This window comes from Corvus moneduloides, chromosome 8 (genome assembly GCF_009650955.1).
Source record: "Corvus moneduloides isolate bCorMon1 chromosome 8, bCorMon1.pri, whole genome shotgun sequence".
Classification (NCBI taxonomy): domain Eukaryota; kingdom Metazoa; phylum Chordata; class Aves; order Passeriformes; family Corvidae; genus Corvus; species Corvus moneduloides.
In genome coordinates, this window is record NC_045483.1 from 21,783,364 (window position 1) to 21,799,136 (window position 15,773).

Here is a 15,773-nt window from a genome sequence, read left to right on the forward strand (position 1 = left end):
GTTAACAGCCAGGTTAACACTCCAGCTGAGTGTCAGAGCTTAATGCTATGGACGCCATCTGTCTGTGCTGGTTGGCCCCAGTGCCATGTAAAGATTCTCAGCATATTCAGTGTACTTGTTATATTAGGCATAGACTCCTAGGTCCACCTTCCTGTCTTGTCAGTTGGTTGCTGTAGAGGTACATAGATCCTGTAAGAAGGCGAGCAGGTAGTATTGTCTAATGAGCACATGAGATACATTTTCAACCCAGTATTCATGTGCTGTCAGCATTAAACATGGGAAGGTAAAGGCAGTTCCTAAAGGGAATTCATTCAATAGTTACAATTGTATAAACAATTTACTGCTCAGTGTCATTTATTGAATAGTTTTTAAAATGTAAATTTAAATAACTTAAATTATTGCTCATAAAATCAAGAACAATATAGTGTTGTTAATGATCTTCTAAACTACTTAACCTACTGACAAATTTATTCATCCAATTGGTATTCAAGATTGGTGCCCTTTGCACATACAAGTCTTGCTTTTAAGGGTACTTCAGTTCTCTTTCTCTTGCTTGTGCTTTCACTCTGCTTATAAGTAGTCCACTTCATACACAGAACCTCCACTCAAGGGGTTTGCTGGCAACTGGCACAGGTAAAATAAGTGTTAGCAAATTAATTCACTCAAAGGGTGCCTTTTGTAGGTCCAACTGTAATGCAGTCATCTTTACCTTTCCTTTCCTTCATGAAGGGCATTTGTTTAGCCCTAACCTCTTCTGTGAAGCTTTCTGTAGAGGAACTAAAGGTTTTGGGCCTCCTGTGTTAGGTTTACTTGAGGATGTGGAGAGGAATGAGAGCTGGCATTATTTCTTGTAACAATAATGAGAGAATCTTTGGCTTACTCCGTTCATCATGAAGAAAGCTTTTCTTTACTCTGACAAAGAAAAGAGAGTGTAGCAGGTTGTTCACTGATCTGAGCATCTCAAGTTACAGCTAGTCCTTTTTTTTTTTTTTTTTAATAGTGTTTGTGTGGATCTTGGGATTGGGGTCCTTTGAAGCTATTTCAAAAGTGCTTTCAAAGAGGGTACCAACACCTATTTAAGGTCCTCTATCTTTGACCTTCTTCCCATTGACATAGATAAGAACAGTTCAGAGGCACCCAGAATAGTTATGGAAAAAAATGGTAACGTGAATTACAGTTTTAGAAATTTTAAGTCTTAATAAGCTCACACTTTTCACCTTATGTATTTCTGCCTTCCACTCATGGTCATACCTCTGAACTTGCAATGTTGAGCTGACCTTATCTGTATTGAGCTGTCCTGTCTGAAAACTCAGCTGGTTTGATATTTCTGACTACCCTTCTGGACCTGTGTCTTCACAACTTGTTCATATAATATCAAAACAAAGGATGTGATGTTTTGTACAAAACAAAACAAATGTCTCTTAGGATAGCTTGAAATGGAAGGAAGGTTTGAAGTAATCTTCAGTTTAGATACTGGTGTATTATTAAAACAGTTGCTAGTACTTGCTGTTCTTTCAGATCTTTGGCTTGATACAGAACATTGCATGAAAACTCACGAGTTCTTCCCTTCCATATTAAAGAATTTATTTTACTTGGTTTTGTTTCAAACAAAACAAACTTTAATGGAAAAGTGCTTGATTCCATCTGCCTGAGTCTGGTAATTAATTTGTGAGGAATGGCCTTTAAGGAGATGGAGAACTCAGAACATAACGAGGGTAACGGCTCACTGGTTGTTTCTTTTGTTCTGGATAGATTCTCATGAATGTGTTTTTTTCTGACACAAATATTAACAAAATATAAATAGGAATTGAATAGTGCTAATTATGTAACGGTTCTATTCTGAGCAGAAGCTATTGCACAGGACCTTCAACAAAGCTCTGATTTGGGAGTAGGGGTCTCTGAGAAGTAGATTTTTAAGCTGTTTCCAGCTCCCAGCAGTAGTTGAATTTTGCTGTGACTCTCCTGTCTGCTCATGGTTTTCATCTGTTTTGGCATCGTTCAAGTGTGTATCTGGAAATCTTTCACAAGTACCTTGATTATGTTTTCTGTAGAAGAGTTACTTCAGTGGTGCTATGTGTGGAATTATATGTAAATGTTGGTATGTGTGATTGTGATGTGCGTACTTACATATGAACCTGAGATTGACAGGTTTAAGTTACACAGTGCATAGCAAAAAGCTGTTATCCTTATAAATCAGACTGAAGTCCAGAATGTTAGTGTTACTTAGTTATATGGTGTTACTTTCTCATTTTGCAGATTAGTGTAGATGTAGTTCTTAAAAGACTTCTGCGGTGAAGTCTACATTAGTCTAAAATTGTGGAAATATCAGTAGACTAAAATTTCTTTCTCTGATCTGAACAAACCTGCTTCTATTTGACTCCATTTGCATGACATTAGTACACTGTTCCTACCCCTTTGTTGCCCTCCAGCAGCTCTTGCAAGTGGTGATGTTTTTGGTCTGACTTCACTGGCAGATAGACTAGATCAGTGGACTTGATTGCTGACTGCTTAACAACATGATGATATTAATAACCAATGTGATCCAAATTCTTAATTACAGGTATTGTTGCTCTAATTTGTTTAGAGGACATATTTGTGCAAGATATAATACTATCTGATAGAAAAACAGTGTTTAAAATGTGCTGAAATGCATCTAGAATATTAATATAAAAGCACAGACATCTTGAACACTTCCCAACCTTTGTCTGGACACAAATTTGTAGAAGTGCTCCCCAAGATGAATCCTTCTTAATAGGAGTATATGCTGACTTCTTGGTGAAGTTTCTTATAATTGTCTATCTTAACACTTCACAGAGAGATCCATACTTGGTTTAAGTGTTCTTTCACTTTTTTGTAAGAATAGAAAAAGATGCAAATGTAATGACCCTTGCTGTAAACTCAGTACACTGTAAAATACAATAGAATATTGGTATTAGTTTCTTGTAGTGAGCAATATTTAGACTAAATAGCAAAAAGTGGAACAAGATACTGCAATTAAAGCATGTGATAGTGGTTAAGGAGAAATACAACAGATTTGTTTCCTAATTAATTTTGAGCTTTTTGGAGTGTAGCATAGAAGGAGGGAGCATATTGATGGATCCTGAGTTCAGAAAGTGATTGAACTTTGTAACAAACAGGTGGATAGCACCAATGACAGACACATGCAAAAACCTCACAATTAATGGAACAGTTGGCCCAGACTCAGTTGTCCTGAGGGTCAGAGAGCTGTTAGGAGTTGACACAAGTAAAAGGGTGCTGTGTCACAGGCATCAGTTGGAATGACCACACTGGCACATCAGAAATTAATTTAGACAGCTCTTCTAGGGGAATAAATAGCCATCCTGGTCTTGGGCTTGGAGAATGGGATTTTTAAGAGATAATGTGATTGGAGTGGGCAGGGGAAGGGGGCCCTCTTGTGTTGCATTTGAGATCCCATTATTCCAATTTCTCATGTCCTGTAGAGAAAAAGGAGGAATTAGAAGACTGTACTTTGTTCTTGAGCTATAACCTCATGGGGGTTACAGACATGCAGGGGGTAGCTCATAAGACTGGACTGCTGCAATAGATGTATCCCAGTCTCTTCAGGGACAGGCAGGGAAGCCAAGGAGAGGAGGTTGTGCTCTACCCAGAGGAATTACTTGGAAGCATGGTTCTCTGCTGTGGAATGGGTCATAGGCCTGTCAAGCCTGTATGTTGCAGAATCAGAGGACAGGGAAGCAGCCATTAATACTGTAGTGGGCATTTGTTATACACAGCCTGATCAAGAAAAGGGAAGAGGATGAACCTTCCAAGCAGCTAGGTGATATGTGCTAGTGAAAGGGCTTTTTTCCCAAGGACTATTTGAAACTGCTCTGCAAGGACAGCAGGATACTTGGGACAGTATTTAGAGACAGATTTTGGAAGGACCTGCTAGGGCAAATGCTTTGCATTTGGCAGCCCAGGCTGTAGTGGCTGGGAGATAGTAGGGTTTCAGATCCTGAGAGAAATTAGGAGGACAACTATGAGGCTAAGGTCCAGAAATTTATCTTGTTTAAAGAACTGCTAAGTGGTGTCCTCCAAGAGGTTTGCTGTGAAGAGCAAAGGATCACAGGACATGTTGATCTCTGGAGACAGTTTCCTTAGACTGCAAAAATGACTTATTCTAATGTTCATGACAATAGCAGGCATGATAGTAAGCCTGCTAGGCTGCAGGGAGAGTTCCTGACTTTCGCAAAACCAAAATCTACAAAAGGCACTGGTATTGCTTACCATCTGCAGCAATGTTAAGCCAAAGCTTGGTTGGAGTTGAAACTGAGGGAAGTGGAGAGTAACAAAATGTGGAGAGCTCTTAGAAGTATGTGGACAGCCAAAGGAAAAGTAAGCAGAATATGGCCCTACTGGTGAATGGAATAAGCATGGCGTGACAACAGAGGGGTGTGGTGTGGATCTCAGAAGGGATCTGAGGTACTCTGTACTTTCTTTGCCTTGACTTTTCTTGATAGGACCTTCTCAGGTGGCACAGAATTTAAGCAGCAGAGTGAGATGCCATCTTCGCTAGAGGAAGATTAAATTACAGAGTACTTAAGTAAAATGGTGACATTCACCCTAGGGAACTGGCTGACATGACTCCAACACCTCTCTGTCTTTGAGAAGTCAAGGCAGTTGGGAACATCCTCAATAACTGAAGGATGACAGATGTTACATGAATCTTCAAGAAACTCAAGGAAGATGAATGAGTGCAATAAATGGTTTTGTATCATCATGATATTACAAAGGTTATAGAGCTTATGACTTACTCTAAATCACATCACTTAGGTCTGTATATGTTCTGTCTACAGGTATTTCCATATGTGCTATCTTCTGAAACTTGGTTGTTAGCATTACATTACCTCATGGAAGGAGAACTTTGGAAGTAAACTTCAGGAAGTTTGGAAGTAAAGTGCTGTCAGCAGGCTGTCGTTTAAGCACTGTCTTGCATAGGTGCATTTTGAACTGGACTTGATAATGTGGTACTTAACACTGGCAGCTTTTCTCAAGCCTATTTATAGGATCAGTGGTGTTTTCCTATTGTTAGTATAGCTGAACAGGTCCAGAAAGATGAAATGGAGTTTGGTTATGCATTGACCACAATTCTGTGTAGCTGTTGAAAGCAATTTGATTGCGGTGGCCTTCGTGCATGGCTGGAGAGCAAGCTTGTCCTTTAGAATGGCACATTGTGTCTCTGCTGTCTATATTGTCCTTGATTCAGTTCAGCCATTTACAGCTCGCTGCTGAATACCAGCACATACCAATAACATGTCTCGTAGGCAGAGGGAAGCTGCTGACACTTCACCTCTTTATGACTTGCTGTATGTTGTAGCAGCTCAGTAGCTGTTTCATGACTGACAACCTGACACTTGTTCTAAGCTATGTCATTCCTGTTTGTGAGTTGAAACCTGATTTTTAAACGGCCTTTCTATGCAGGCTAGGCTTGAGCAAGTTTGGAACCATTTAAGTTTGCTGTTTTGTTTTGCTGTGAGGCAAATTACAGTGGCAAAAGAGATTCCATGTTGGAAGCCACATTAACAGATTTGAATTTGCTTCTTCATATGGTCTGTTCCTCCCCCTGATTCTCAGTCATTACATATTACAAGCATACAGTCTGTTTTTCCGGGTTTAAAAATGATTGGAAGATTACTCAGATATGATAACACAATCTTTATTTTGTGGGTATTTTAATATATAAGCAGTAAATTAAGGGTTTTGCAATGATACTTCTCTTAAATTTTGATCCTTCGTACTTTAACAGGTGGAGACTCAATTTCTTCCACGTAAATGAAGTAAAGATTCCCAATACAGAAAAATAGAAATTTTTCTCTTTAAAGGTGCCGTGATGATGCTCATGTAATTTTACTAGGACACATGGAAGATGATAGCAAAAAGGAAATCTTTATTATGTTCAGCAGGGTTACATCAAGGTGGCTTCTTCTTGTGCTTTTTAGGCTGAGTCCTCTCTTGTTCAAAGGCTAGTAGTAGGTTAATAGCCACTGACAGGGTTACTCCTGAAAGACTCAGGAGTTATTCTGGTCCAGGGACCTTTGCTGTATTGCATTTTCTGTATGGTTCTTATCTCTGTAAGAGTTGCTCCTATTGCACAGCTACGTGTGTTATGTTTATTAATACTTCTGTGAATGTGAAGGTATGAAACAAGATGTAACTCTGTAATGAGTTTTTGCAGTGAAGCAAAGCTCTCATTTTCCATTGGTGTGGTTCTGTTTTTGAAAGACTATTTGGTTGCAGCTTTTCTTTAAGGTAAAAGCTAATCTTATCTGTAGATATTTTAAGAAAAGTGGAGATACAGGTTTGAATTACAAAATTTGAGTGGAAAGTTATGTTCTTTAGAACAACTATGCTAATCCAAGATAAGGGCTGGAATACTCTGGTAGGACACAGTTTAAAGATATTTGTCTTTCTGCTGTTTCTTTTGTAAAGTGGGCTCTGTCTCAATTACAAGAATATAACAGACTTTCTTTACTAGCATTTGTAACTTTCTTGTTCGGAGAGATTGATATGATTGATTTCCTAGAAAGTGATATTGACCATGACTTCTTAAACAAGATCAGAACTATGTTTGTCTCCAGTGTGTGATGTGATTGATACGTAAGACATAAAACTGTTTCCTTGATCACAGGCTCTCAGATAAAATACTTTTCAAATTTACAGTGTAAACTGTTATTTCCAGATTTTTTGTAGCAGACAAAAAAATGTGTTCTAGCTAAGAAGTAGGACTCATTAATCCCTACCCTTGGGGTCCACTTTGGAGACTGTTTGTTTTGGTTTTTAGCCTCCATATGTGAAAAGCAAATATGTGGATTTGTTGCTAGTAGCATAGGAGAAAGAAATTGCAGTTCCTAAGTACTTGGCCAGGGACAGAATGAGATTCAGTACTCTGTTTTCCATTCAGGTACATTTTTGCTGATTCTGTTTCTGCTGAAGACAATGTGATGAACTGATACTTCAGAACAATAGTTGAACACCATACATGATGTCCTCAAAAGAGTGAAGTGCCTCTCTTTGTGGTACTGTTCTCAAAGAACCTGCTTGTCTGTTAGCAATGAATTTCAAGGAGTGAAGGAATTGTGTTAGATCAGCACAGTCTCCATGGCATATGGCACTGTTGTTTGTGGTGAGGTTGCGATGTCAGATACTCCCTTAAGGGAGCACATGGGTAATAGAACACAGGAAATTATACTAGAGTTTCAGCTAGTGGCATCTTCTGGAGAATACAGTGTTGAAGCTGCCTCAGGATGTTCTGGATGGATTATATTCTGGCTATGTGGAATTTCCAGTAAAATGTACAACTGTATTGCCTAGTGGAGAAGGCAAGAAATGTTGTGATCCTTTCATAAAAGGATGAGTGATACAAGCCAACTATAACTCTCCATTTCACATTGTTAGAAGCTACTCAGCTATAGTTATTTATTTTCCAAAGTGTGGGTGCTAACTGACTGACTATTGTTTGCTCTTAAGCTAAACAAAGTAATCTTTGTATTTAATAATAAAATACAGCATTTCTAGGACTGTTCTAGGTGGTTTTAAAATAGAAATAGTAAATATAATTACATCAAAAATACTTGTTCAAACTTTAATATTAGCGAAGTTCCCTAGCTTCTCAGGTGAATGGGAAACCACGAAGTCTTCATTCAATCCTGTGCAATATGCATACTACAGTTTGGCTGTTGCTGTGTGTAACTGAGCCACAATGTGACCATGCTGTCTTGGGTGAACACAAACAAGTGTAATTCAAACACCTACATCCAGTTTGCAAGTTGGGTTTTTTGGTTTGCTTGAATCAAGATTAATTCCTGAGCTTACTGAAAGCCTAATGGCTTTATAATGATTGTGGTCAGTGTTAATTGCACTCAAGGAAACTGAACATTTCAATCTAGATGTCTGTTCTTTGACTATTCATCAGAAATTATGGATGTGAGGGTGGCTGACCACTGGAACAGGTTGCCTGGAGAGGTTGTGGAGTCTTCTGTCCTGGAGATGTTCAAAAGGTGTCAGGACACAGTCCTGAGTAATGTGCTCTAGGGGATCCTGCCTGAGCAGGGAGGTTGGCCTAGATGACCTCCAGTGGTCCCTTCCAACCTTAACTATTCTGTGAAATGAAATGGTAAATTGATTTCTTCATTGCTATAGAACATAAAGCATGTATAGAGAGCACTCAGATCGCAGGAGTGTCTTCAAAAAAATCTTCAAACTTCATTTGACTTCCTTCTGTCAGCTTTAGTTTGTTCATTTGGTCCTTCCCAGTATACCACTTGTTTAATGTTTTTGTTTGCTGCTGCTTTGTATTCCACTGGCCTCTGTGCAGTCTGCATCTCTATTGTCTTACACCTTTGAAGGCTAGCCTGCATTTGTTACCATGTTAAGAGCAAAAGGACAAGTGTATTCCTTCAACAGATGATAAAAAAAATCAATTCAGCTGTCTCAAGCTAAATTTAAAACTGTGTTGAGATTTATGCTTAATATTATAAAGCTGAGGTAGTGATGTTTAGAAGTGTGTGTGGTAAGGAAAGAAGGATGTGTCTTGGGGATTTGCAGAGACTTAATGAAATAGCTGCTTATGGCAGTTTGTAACTTGAAGTATGCATAAAACTGTTTTCATGCCATAGGAGTGAAAGGGGGCTGATGTGATCCTGATTTGTAGAAGATTTTCAGGAGAGAGCTGGTGAGATACAAGTCTGTTCACCTCACAGCAGCAGACATGACAAGAAATTCCTGCTGGTAAACACACAAGTAAATGCAGCGAATGCAGGAGGAAGATGGACTCTGCACTGCTTGCAGAAGGAAGTTATACTTAACATATCTTACCAAGTTCTTAAAAAATTCCAATAAGTATGGACATTAAGATCATCTAGTTGGTTCCAATTATTTGGATGAAGCCAGACTGATTCTGTTTGCCAGTTTCAATGTGTCCCTTGGATTTCTCTGTTGGCCACTGTCCTGCTATCAAGCTAGACCTCTGATTTCATGCTATTTAACTTGTTTGAAGATATAGAACCAAGCATAATAAAATCAGTAGTTAACTAAAGAAAGTTTCTGAAGACTGACACAGATGTATTAAAGTTTCTGTTCTCACATAAGTGTGTTGTGGATTCTGTAGCTATTTCAGGGGTATTACTAGGAATGCTGTAGATTGAAATTACAAGATAATTACAAGTCAGTTTGTTTAAATGTTTTAATGCCTAATTATCGCCTTAATTTGTGTTGAAGGCATAGAATTTATGTATGTTATACTAACTTTCCCTTTCTCAGATTGCATTTCTTCTAATTGTTTCAAATCTTGGATAAGATGAAACCTTAGTGATTCTGGGGAGGTTTGTGTGACAGAAATCAAAGGCTGTAAATCGCATTTGGTGCATTGCTTCGTCGTGGAGGATAGAGATAAGGCAAGAAATAAAAATAACTAATGGTATTTTGGCTGTTGAATTTTGTGATACTATCACTCTATGCCCAGAAGATAAGATAGAAGACTCTTTGTTCTTGATTAGGTCTTACATTTTGTTGTGGTTTTCTTTTTTTGTGTAGCATACAGTTTGACTTGTTTACTCTTGGGGGTGAGTGGTGAGGAGCTCTGTTTTGTTCTGTGAGTGTTGCTATTGTTCATAATCTGATATCAAAAATTATATCTTAAGAAAGTTCTTTGAGGTTGCCACTTGGAGGCTATCCATTATTAAAATTAGGTCGACACAGTGAGATTGCAGGTATCTGTTTAACGGGGGCATATGGTGCTCATTTCAGATGCTTCAGGGTAGATACACAAGCTACCAAAATCAGTGGTTTTTATTTACCTGCAACTCTTAGATCAATTACTTGGCATCTCTTCAGTAAGTTTAATTTAATAGGTGTCATTCAAATCACAGAATCTGTTGAGAGACTTTCTAGTCAGTGTGTGCTACATGTAACTGAGACTGTTACCTCTGATTTATATTTTTGATCCTCTAGAATGTGAGTATCTTGGAAAAGCATAGGTTATATTTTAGAAAGGTAGGGAAAGAATACTGACAGATGTTACTGCTGTGCAGGTAAAGTTTCTCTGCTTTAATGTAGAGTGAAAATGAGCACTAAGAACTAGTCTTTAAATCCCCAGACACAGGAAAGGTACAATGAGCCAGGATGTACTAGTAAAACTCTAAAGGTACTTGTGGTTGCCTAACTAATGATTCCAAACTTTTGTTTGGATAGCAGTTTCTTATTCAGCTTCATAATATGTTTACCAAGAAATTATAGGTGCGGCCCCCTTATCTATGAGGAAAATGAAAGTAGAGGAAGAATTTTTGTCAAAGTAACTTCAAAGCGTAGTGAAATGCAAGAATGAAATCTAGGTCTTGCAAATACCCTACACTTTCTATTAGTGCCCAAGACTGCTTGAATGTGAAGTTGGTAGTGTAAACTGTAAAGTTACTTGAAGCAGCTCTAAGTTCTCCTCATTTTTAAAACCTAGGTTATTCTCCCTCTCTTTTCCTGTGTTGAGACTTCCATCACTACTTCTACTACCGCAGGTTTGCATGGGTTTTTTTATGGGCAGTGTCATCTTAGTATAAAATTCGGTTTTGTGTGTTGTACACAAGCTGATCCAGAATTCTTTCTTGATACAAGTGAAGCTTTGTTTAAAATTAAGCAGAACAGGCTATACACTGTAGTTCTGCTTTTGTGCAGCTGGAATTAAAGCAACAATTCTCTACCTTCCAATTATTGAAGATGCACTGTGGCGTTGAATGTGAAATTTGATGTTTCCTGTCAACAGTAGCTGCATGTAGTACCAAGATGTACTAAAATGTATCATCTAGTTATAAAAAAGTTTAATATGCTGCAATTTTAAATGTTAAAATACCTTCACTTCCTTAATTTTTATGGTAGTGTTCCTTCTGTAAAACAAAATAAATTTACTTGCTGAGTTTCTGGTGGTACCATGCAGATGTAGGCAGGCTTCATGTAGCTCTGTAGAGGTAGGCAGATGTGGGATGGTATGCTGAAGCTCTGGCATTTTATCACAAATCATGCTAATCGATATGAAAGGCACACTACTTATTTCAGTATCTATGTTGTGATCACTTGAAATGTTGTAGGATGTCTGCTTTTCTATATAAATTTCTTTATGTAAACTGGTAATTAGACTACGATGCATATATGTGTATGTTTCTTCTAAATTCTGTTGTGGACCTTTTCTGTTTTATCTGAGGAAAGGAAGACCAGTGTTTCAGGCAGAGTAAATATACATATATTTATGTGTGTATTTTGTGGTTTTATCTAAGAAAAATACCTCTGTGTGTGTATGGTTTGTATATGGTAGACCATACAGCAAAATAAGGAAACAGCCACTGCTTCTCTTAAACCTGGATGTTAATCATACACTTTTAATTTATAGCTAATTTGATCAGGAGTAACTTTTTGAAGAGGTTAGTAGGATTTGTTTAACAAACATGACATGTCTGTGCTAGATATGTTTTAAATCAGTCTTTGAAAAATAAGAGTTTGAAAAATTTGAGGGAGGAAAAAAGTATTTAAGAATATTGGAAGGTGCAAGAACTGTATATTTTGGTGGATTCCAATTGACTTTGAGTAATGTAATTCCATAAACATAATGTCTGTGTATGATGGAGTAAGCATTTTGTAAGCCTGGTTGTTTAAGGCCTGTGTGTTGGCAGTTTTTATAAAGGCACAATGCAGAATATGTATTGTGGAGGGATGAATGACTGTGAAAGAATACCTTTCCTTAATTGTGGGTTTTTTCTCTATACTGAAATAGTTTTACTGGTGGCATCTTCTGTTATCTCCAAGCAGGCATATTCTACTCTAAATAGTAAAATCCTCTTAAAGGTGAAGAGTTAAAAGGGACTTACAACATACATAGAATATAAAATGAAGGTGGTATACTGTGTAATAGTGGATCTGTTACTGTTTTGAAGACTGCAAGCAGGAATTATGTGAATGTTCTTAAATACGAATTAAGGGAGATTATTTTTTAATTATTTCTCCTAACTAATTCTCTGAATAATTCATCTTGTGAATTATGTTACCTCCAAAATACAACTTCTAGCTGTTTAATCAAAAACTTATGTCACTTGGGGCTTCTTGAAGAAAAATGACTTAACTGATAGTACCCATGATACCTGCTCTTGAGATTCTTTGGAATATTTTTGGCTTCAGTGATGTAACTCAGGTGTAAAAGTTTCTCAAAAGGCCTGAGAGTTGTAGTTCTAAAGGAGAACATGCATGATGGGACCTGTTCCAAAATATGTTGGCTTTTCCCTCTTGTCCTTGCCTTGCAATTAGAGTTTTTGGTTAATATTTGATTCTCATAATATAAGATCTGAGTCACTCGCAAGGATTTGATCTTTTCTTATGTCACTATAATGATGAAAACTCATCTCTTTTGTGGAGAGGATTTCTGTAATTGCAAGAGTTTTCAGTAGTTGAATCAGTCATGCTGATGTTTTGTATTAATTCCAGCTTTCTTAAGGGCTAGTTAAAATTCCTTGCTTTTGTTATCTCCATAAGGTATCCTGTTTATTTTTATTCTAGGCTATTTACTTTCTAGAAGAGAGGGTCAAGCAGGATCCCCTGAAAAGCCATTGTCCGATCTGGGTCGTCTCTCATACTTGGCTTATTGGAAAAGTGTCATATTGGAATACCTGAACTGCCACCATGAAAAACAAATCAGCATCAAAGGAATGAGCCGAGCTACTGGAATGTGTCCGCATGATATTGCCACAACCTTGCAGCAACATAGCATGATAGATAAAAGAGAAGATAGGTCAGTGAATCTTGTGAACATTTTTTTAAAATACTGAGACAAAACATTCTCTACTTCCAAAACAGTTGATGTGAAAAATGTCTGTGGAAAAGTTTGACTGTAAAATGAGTAATAACCATCTTATTGTAGAAGTCAGTACAGATGGGTCTTACATAAAGAGCTTTTCTTCCTGATGATTTTTTGGATGCTCTTTCATGTTAATGGTTATTGGAAGTATGTGGCCAGCTCGAAACATTTTCAGTTAAGAATTTTATTTCATTCAGTATGATCTTCCCTTAGTGTTCCCAGCTCTTGCTGTGCAAATATTTTGCTTTGAATACTAGTGAGAGAAAAATTTGTCTTTGTGGGTGGCAGTCTCTCTTTCCACACCCCCTCTTTCAATCATTGCTGAATTCATGTAAACCATGGGATCAGATCAGCTCTATGTGAAGTGCTCCTGCTCAAGGTACTGGTAATGCAAGTTTCTATTTAATGTTACAATCAGTGTTGAAAGTCAGTGCACTGAGAAGGTGAGTTCTTGTTTTGTGAATATGTTCTTTCTTAATGATTTTGATGGATATTTTAGAACTTAACTGGGTTGTTGTTCTTGTTTGGTCTGTTTCTTTCCATAAAATGTCTTAAATGACTTTCAATGGTGTTTGTGTTTCTGAAGATGATCTTAATTCTTTCTGGATATTCCAATCATAGAAACTTTATAATTAAGCAAAGCTGCCTTTCAAACACTGGCTTGCCAAAAAGTAAAATTAAAATCAGGAAAAGTTCAGCCTCAGTAACTTTTATGTGTCCCAGTACTAGTATTCAAAGCCAGTAATTTTTGAGCCAGTAAGAATGCAAGTCTTCAAAAAGGAGATCAGCTTACAAGATGGTGTATGAGAGTAGGTAAGAGGAGCGCGGTCATTGCATTAAACCCTTAACTTTCTGGAGTACTTAGTTATGGACAACCTGAGGACAAATGTATTTTAAGGGAAATTTTTCTTTCATGTAGTAAAGTAGAAGTTTGTCACAATTCTGGGGAAAGGGTTCTGGATCTGATTTCTTTTTTAAACTTTGTTTTTCACTGAGAGAATATTGTTACTTAACCAACCTGATTTTTACCGCACTTGAAATTCTTGCTCATCTTTATTGTTTAAAATTGTATAGTTCTTTGTAACAGGGCAGCTTGATGGGATATGTGCTAATAGATTAGCATACTGTGCTATTTTATTAGTCTTTACCTACTTTTGATATGCCACTTCATAGTAATTGGAAAGTCGTTTTGTACTTCATTAGCACAGGACTAAAGTACCTTTGTATGCTTCGTTAGAAAACCTGTGCTTCTGACTTGCTTTCTTGTCCCGTTAGCTTACATCTTCAGCTGTAACATTATGACTTTCTCACTCTTGACTTGATGATCCACAGTGATTTCTATCTGTGTTTGTATATAATATTAAAATTGGAAATTGTTCTGGCATTGATTCGAGTGCCAACACTAAACCTCTTGAATTAGGTTTAGAGTAGTCAACTATAAAACCTTTACTTTCTCTCTGTTGCCCCAGTGATGGTTAATATTGAGCTTTCACTTCATAAACTGTTGTTTCCTCACTTTTTCTCAGTGAACAGTCAGTAGTGTAAGCATGTTATCGCTGTGTGTCAGTTGGTATTTTTAGTTTGATGGATCCTTTTATTTACCCATCTTTTTTTCACAGGTTGTTTTGCAAAAGGATTTCACCTGTAGAAAGGCTGTTTTAGGAGATCACTTTCTAAAAATTACTGTTTATTTGCTTGTAGATTTGTAATTATTAGAAGGGAAAAGCTGATTTCAAGTCATATGGAGAAACTGAAAGCGAATCCACGTATCAATGAAGTAGATCCTGAAAGCTTGAGATGGACTCCATTGTTAGTTTCTAATGCTGCAGTTTCTGAAGAAGAGAGGGAAGCAGAAAAGGAGGTAATATCAGAGATGTGTTCTGAATTTTTCTTCCTTTGGTTTTCATAATTTTGAATATTCAACATTAGACTGTCTTAAATAGAGCAGATTTAACTTTGACCACTCCATACTGATATTGTAATGCAGAATTTTTGGAATCTGTATAGCAACACATGGTAACTCTGGGGGGATGAATATGAAAACTTAAAATGTGAATCAGTTGTCGTGGAGCTGTATTTATCACTCTTGAGGTGGTCAAAGAGCATGTAATCAGATCAAATTTGGTGCAGAGCTCAGGGGCTGCACTGTCAATCGATTCTTTGTGTTCTCAACTTGCTCAAAGTGATCCAGTCAGTAGGCATGTAATGTAGTGCTAAAGGACTTAAATCAATTCGCTGCATCATTAATAGTGCTAAATATCCCATGAAATGCAATCTTCTTTGGTTTGTTATCTGTTAACTGTTGTAAAGGAACAACTAGATGATTCAGCTGAAATGTTGTTGCTAGGTTAGCCAGCAGTGCTAATCAGGGTTGACTTATTTTAACTATTTAGCTGAATGTAAAAGATACGGCTAAGTAAATGCTGTTTCGGTGACCTGTTATTTTAACCTCAACCCTTCAGGCTGAGCGTCTTATGGAACAAGCTAGCTGCTGGGAAAAGGAAGAGCAAGAAATATTCTCCACAAGAACTAATAGTAGGCAATCACCTGCAAAAGTACAATCTAAAAATAAATACTTGCGATCTCCAGAAAGTGTGGCAGTGGTGGGGGAGCGAGGGCAATCCACAGAACACTCTAAAGAAAGCAGTGAGGAGGATGGCGGGGATGAGAATCAACAGAGTTCACCTCCCCGGCTGACAAAGCCCCAGTCACTGGCCATGAAAAGAAAGGTGTGTTACTTCAGTGGTTTTGTGCAAAGTCACTTGTATCCGATTTCAATCAAATCGTTATCATCAAAATAACAATCTGGCTTTCTACAAACATTTGTTAGGCTGTTTTAATCCTTTTTGTGTTATTTGGACACTTAACTACTCCTCTCTTCTCCTTTATGCACTCCATCTCATTTTTTGTCTTTAGGATTTTTCAC

At 37.5% G+C, this 15,773-nt stretch overlaps 1 protein-coding gene across 8 annotated transcripts in view; it reads left to right on the plus strand.

Moving 5' to 3' along the window:
- The window catches only part of KAT6B (lysine acetyltransferase 6B), a 110,731-nt gene that overhangs the window by 88,533 nt on the left and 6,425 nt on the right, over window positions 1–15,773 (plus strand). For all 8 annotated transcript variants that reach the window (XM_032115655.1, XM_032115654.1, XM_032115653.1 and 5 more), the window contains 3 exons: window positions 12,550–12,781; window positions 14,549–14,708; window positions 15,310–15,576. In XM_032115655.1, the coding sequence (XP_031971546.1) occupies window positions 12,550–12,781; window positions 14,549–14,708; window positions 15,310–15,576 (659 nt within the window). The remainder of the gene's footprint in view (window positions 1–12,549; window positions 12,782–14,548; window positions 14,709–15,309; window positions 15,577–15,773) is intronic.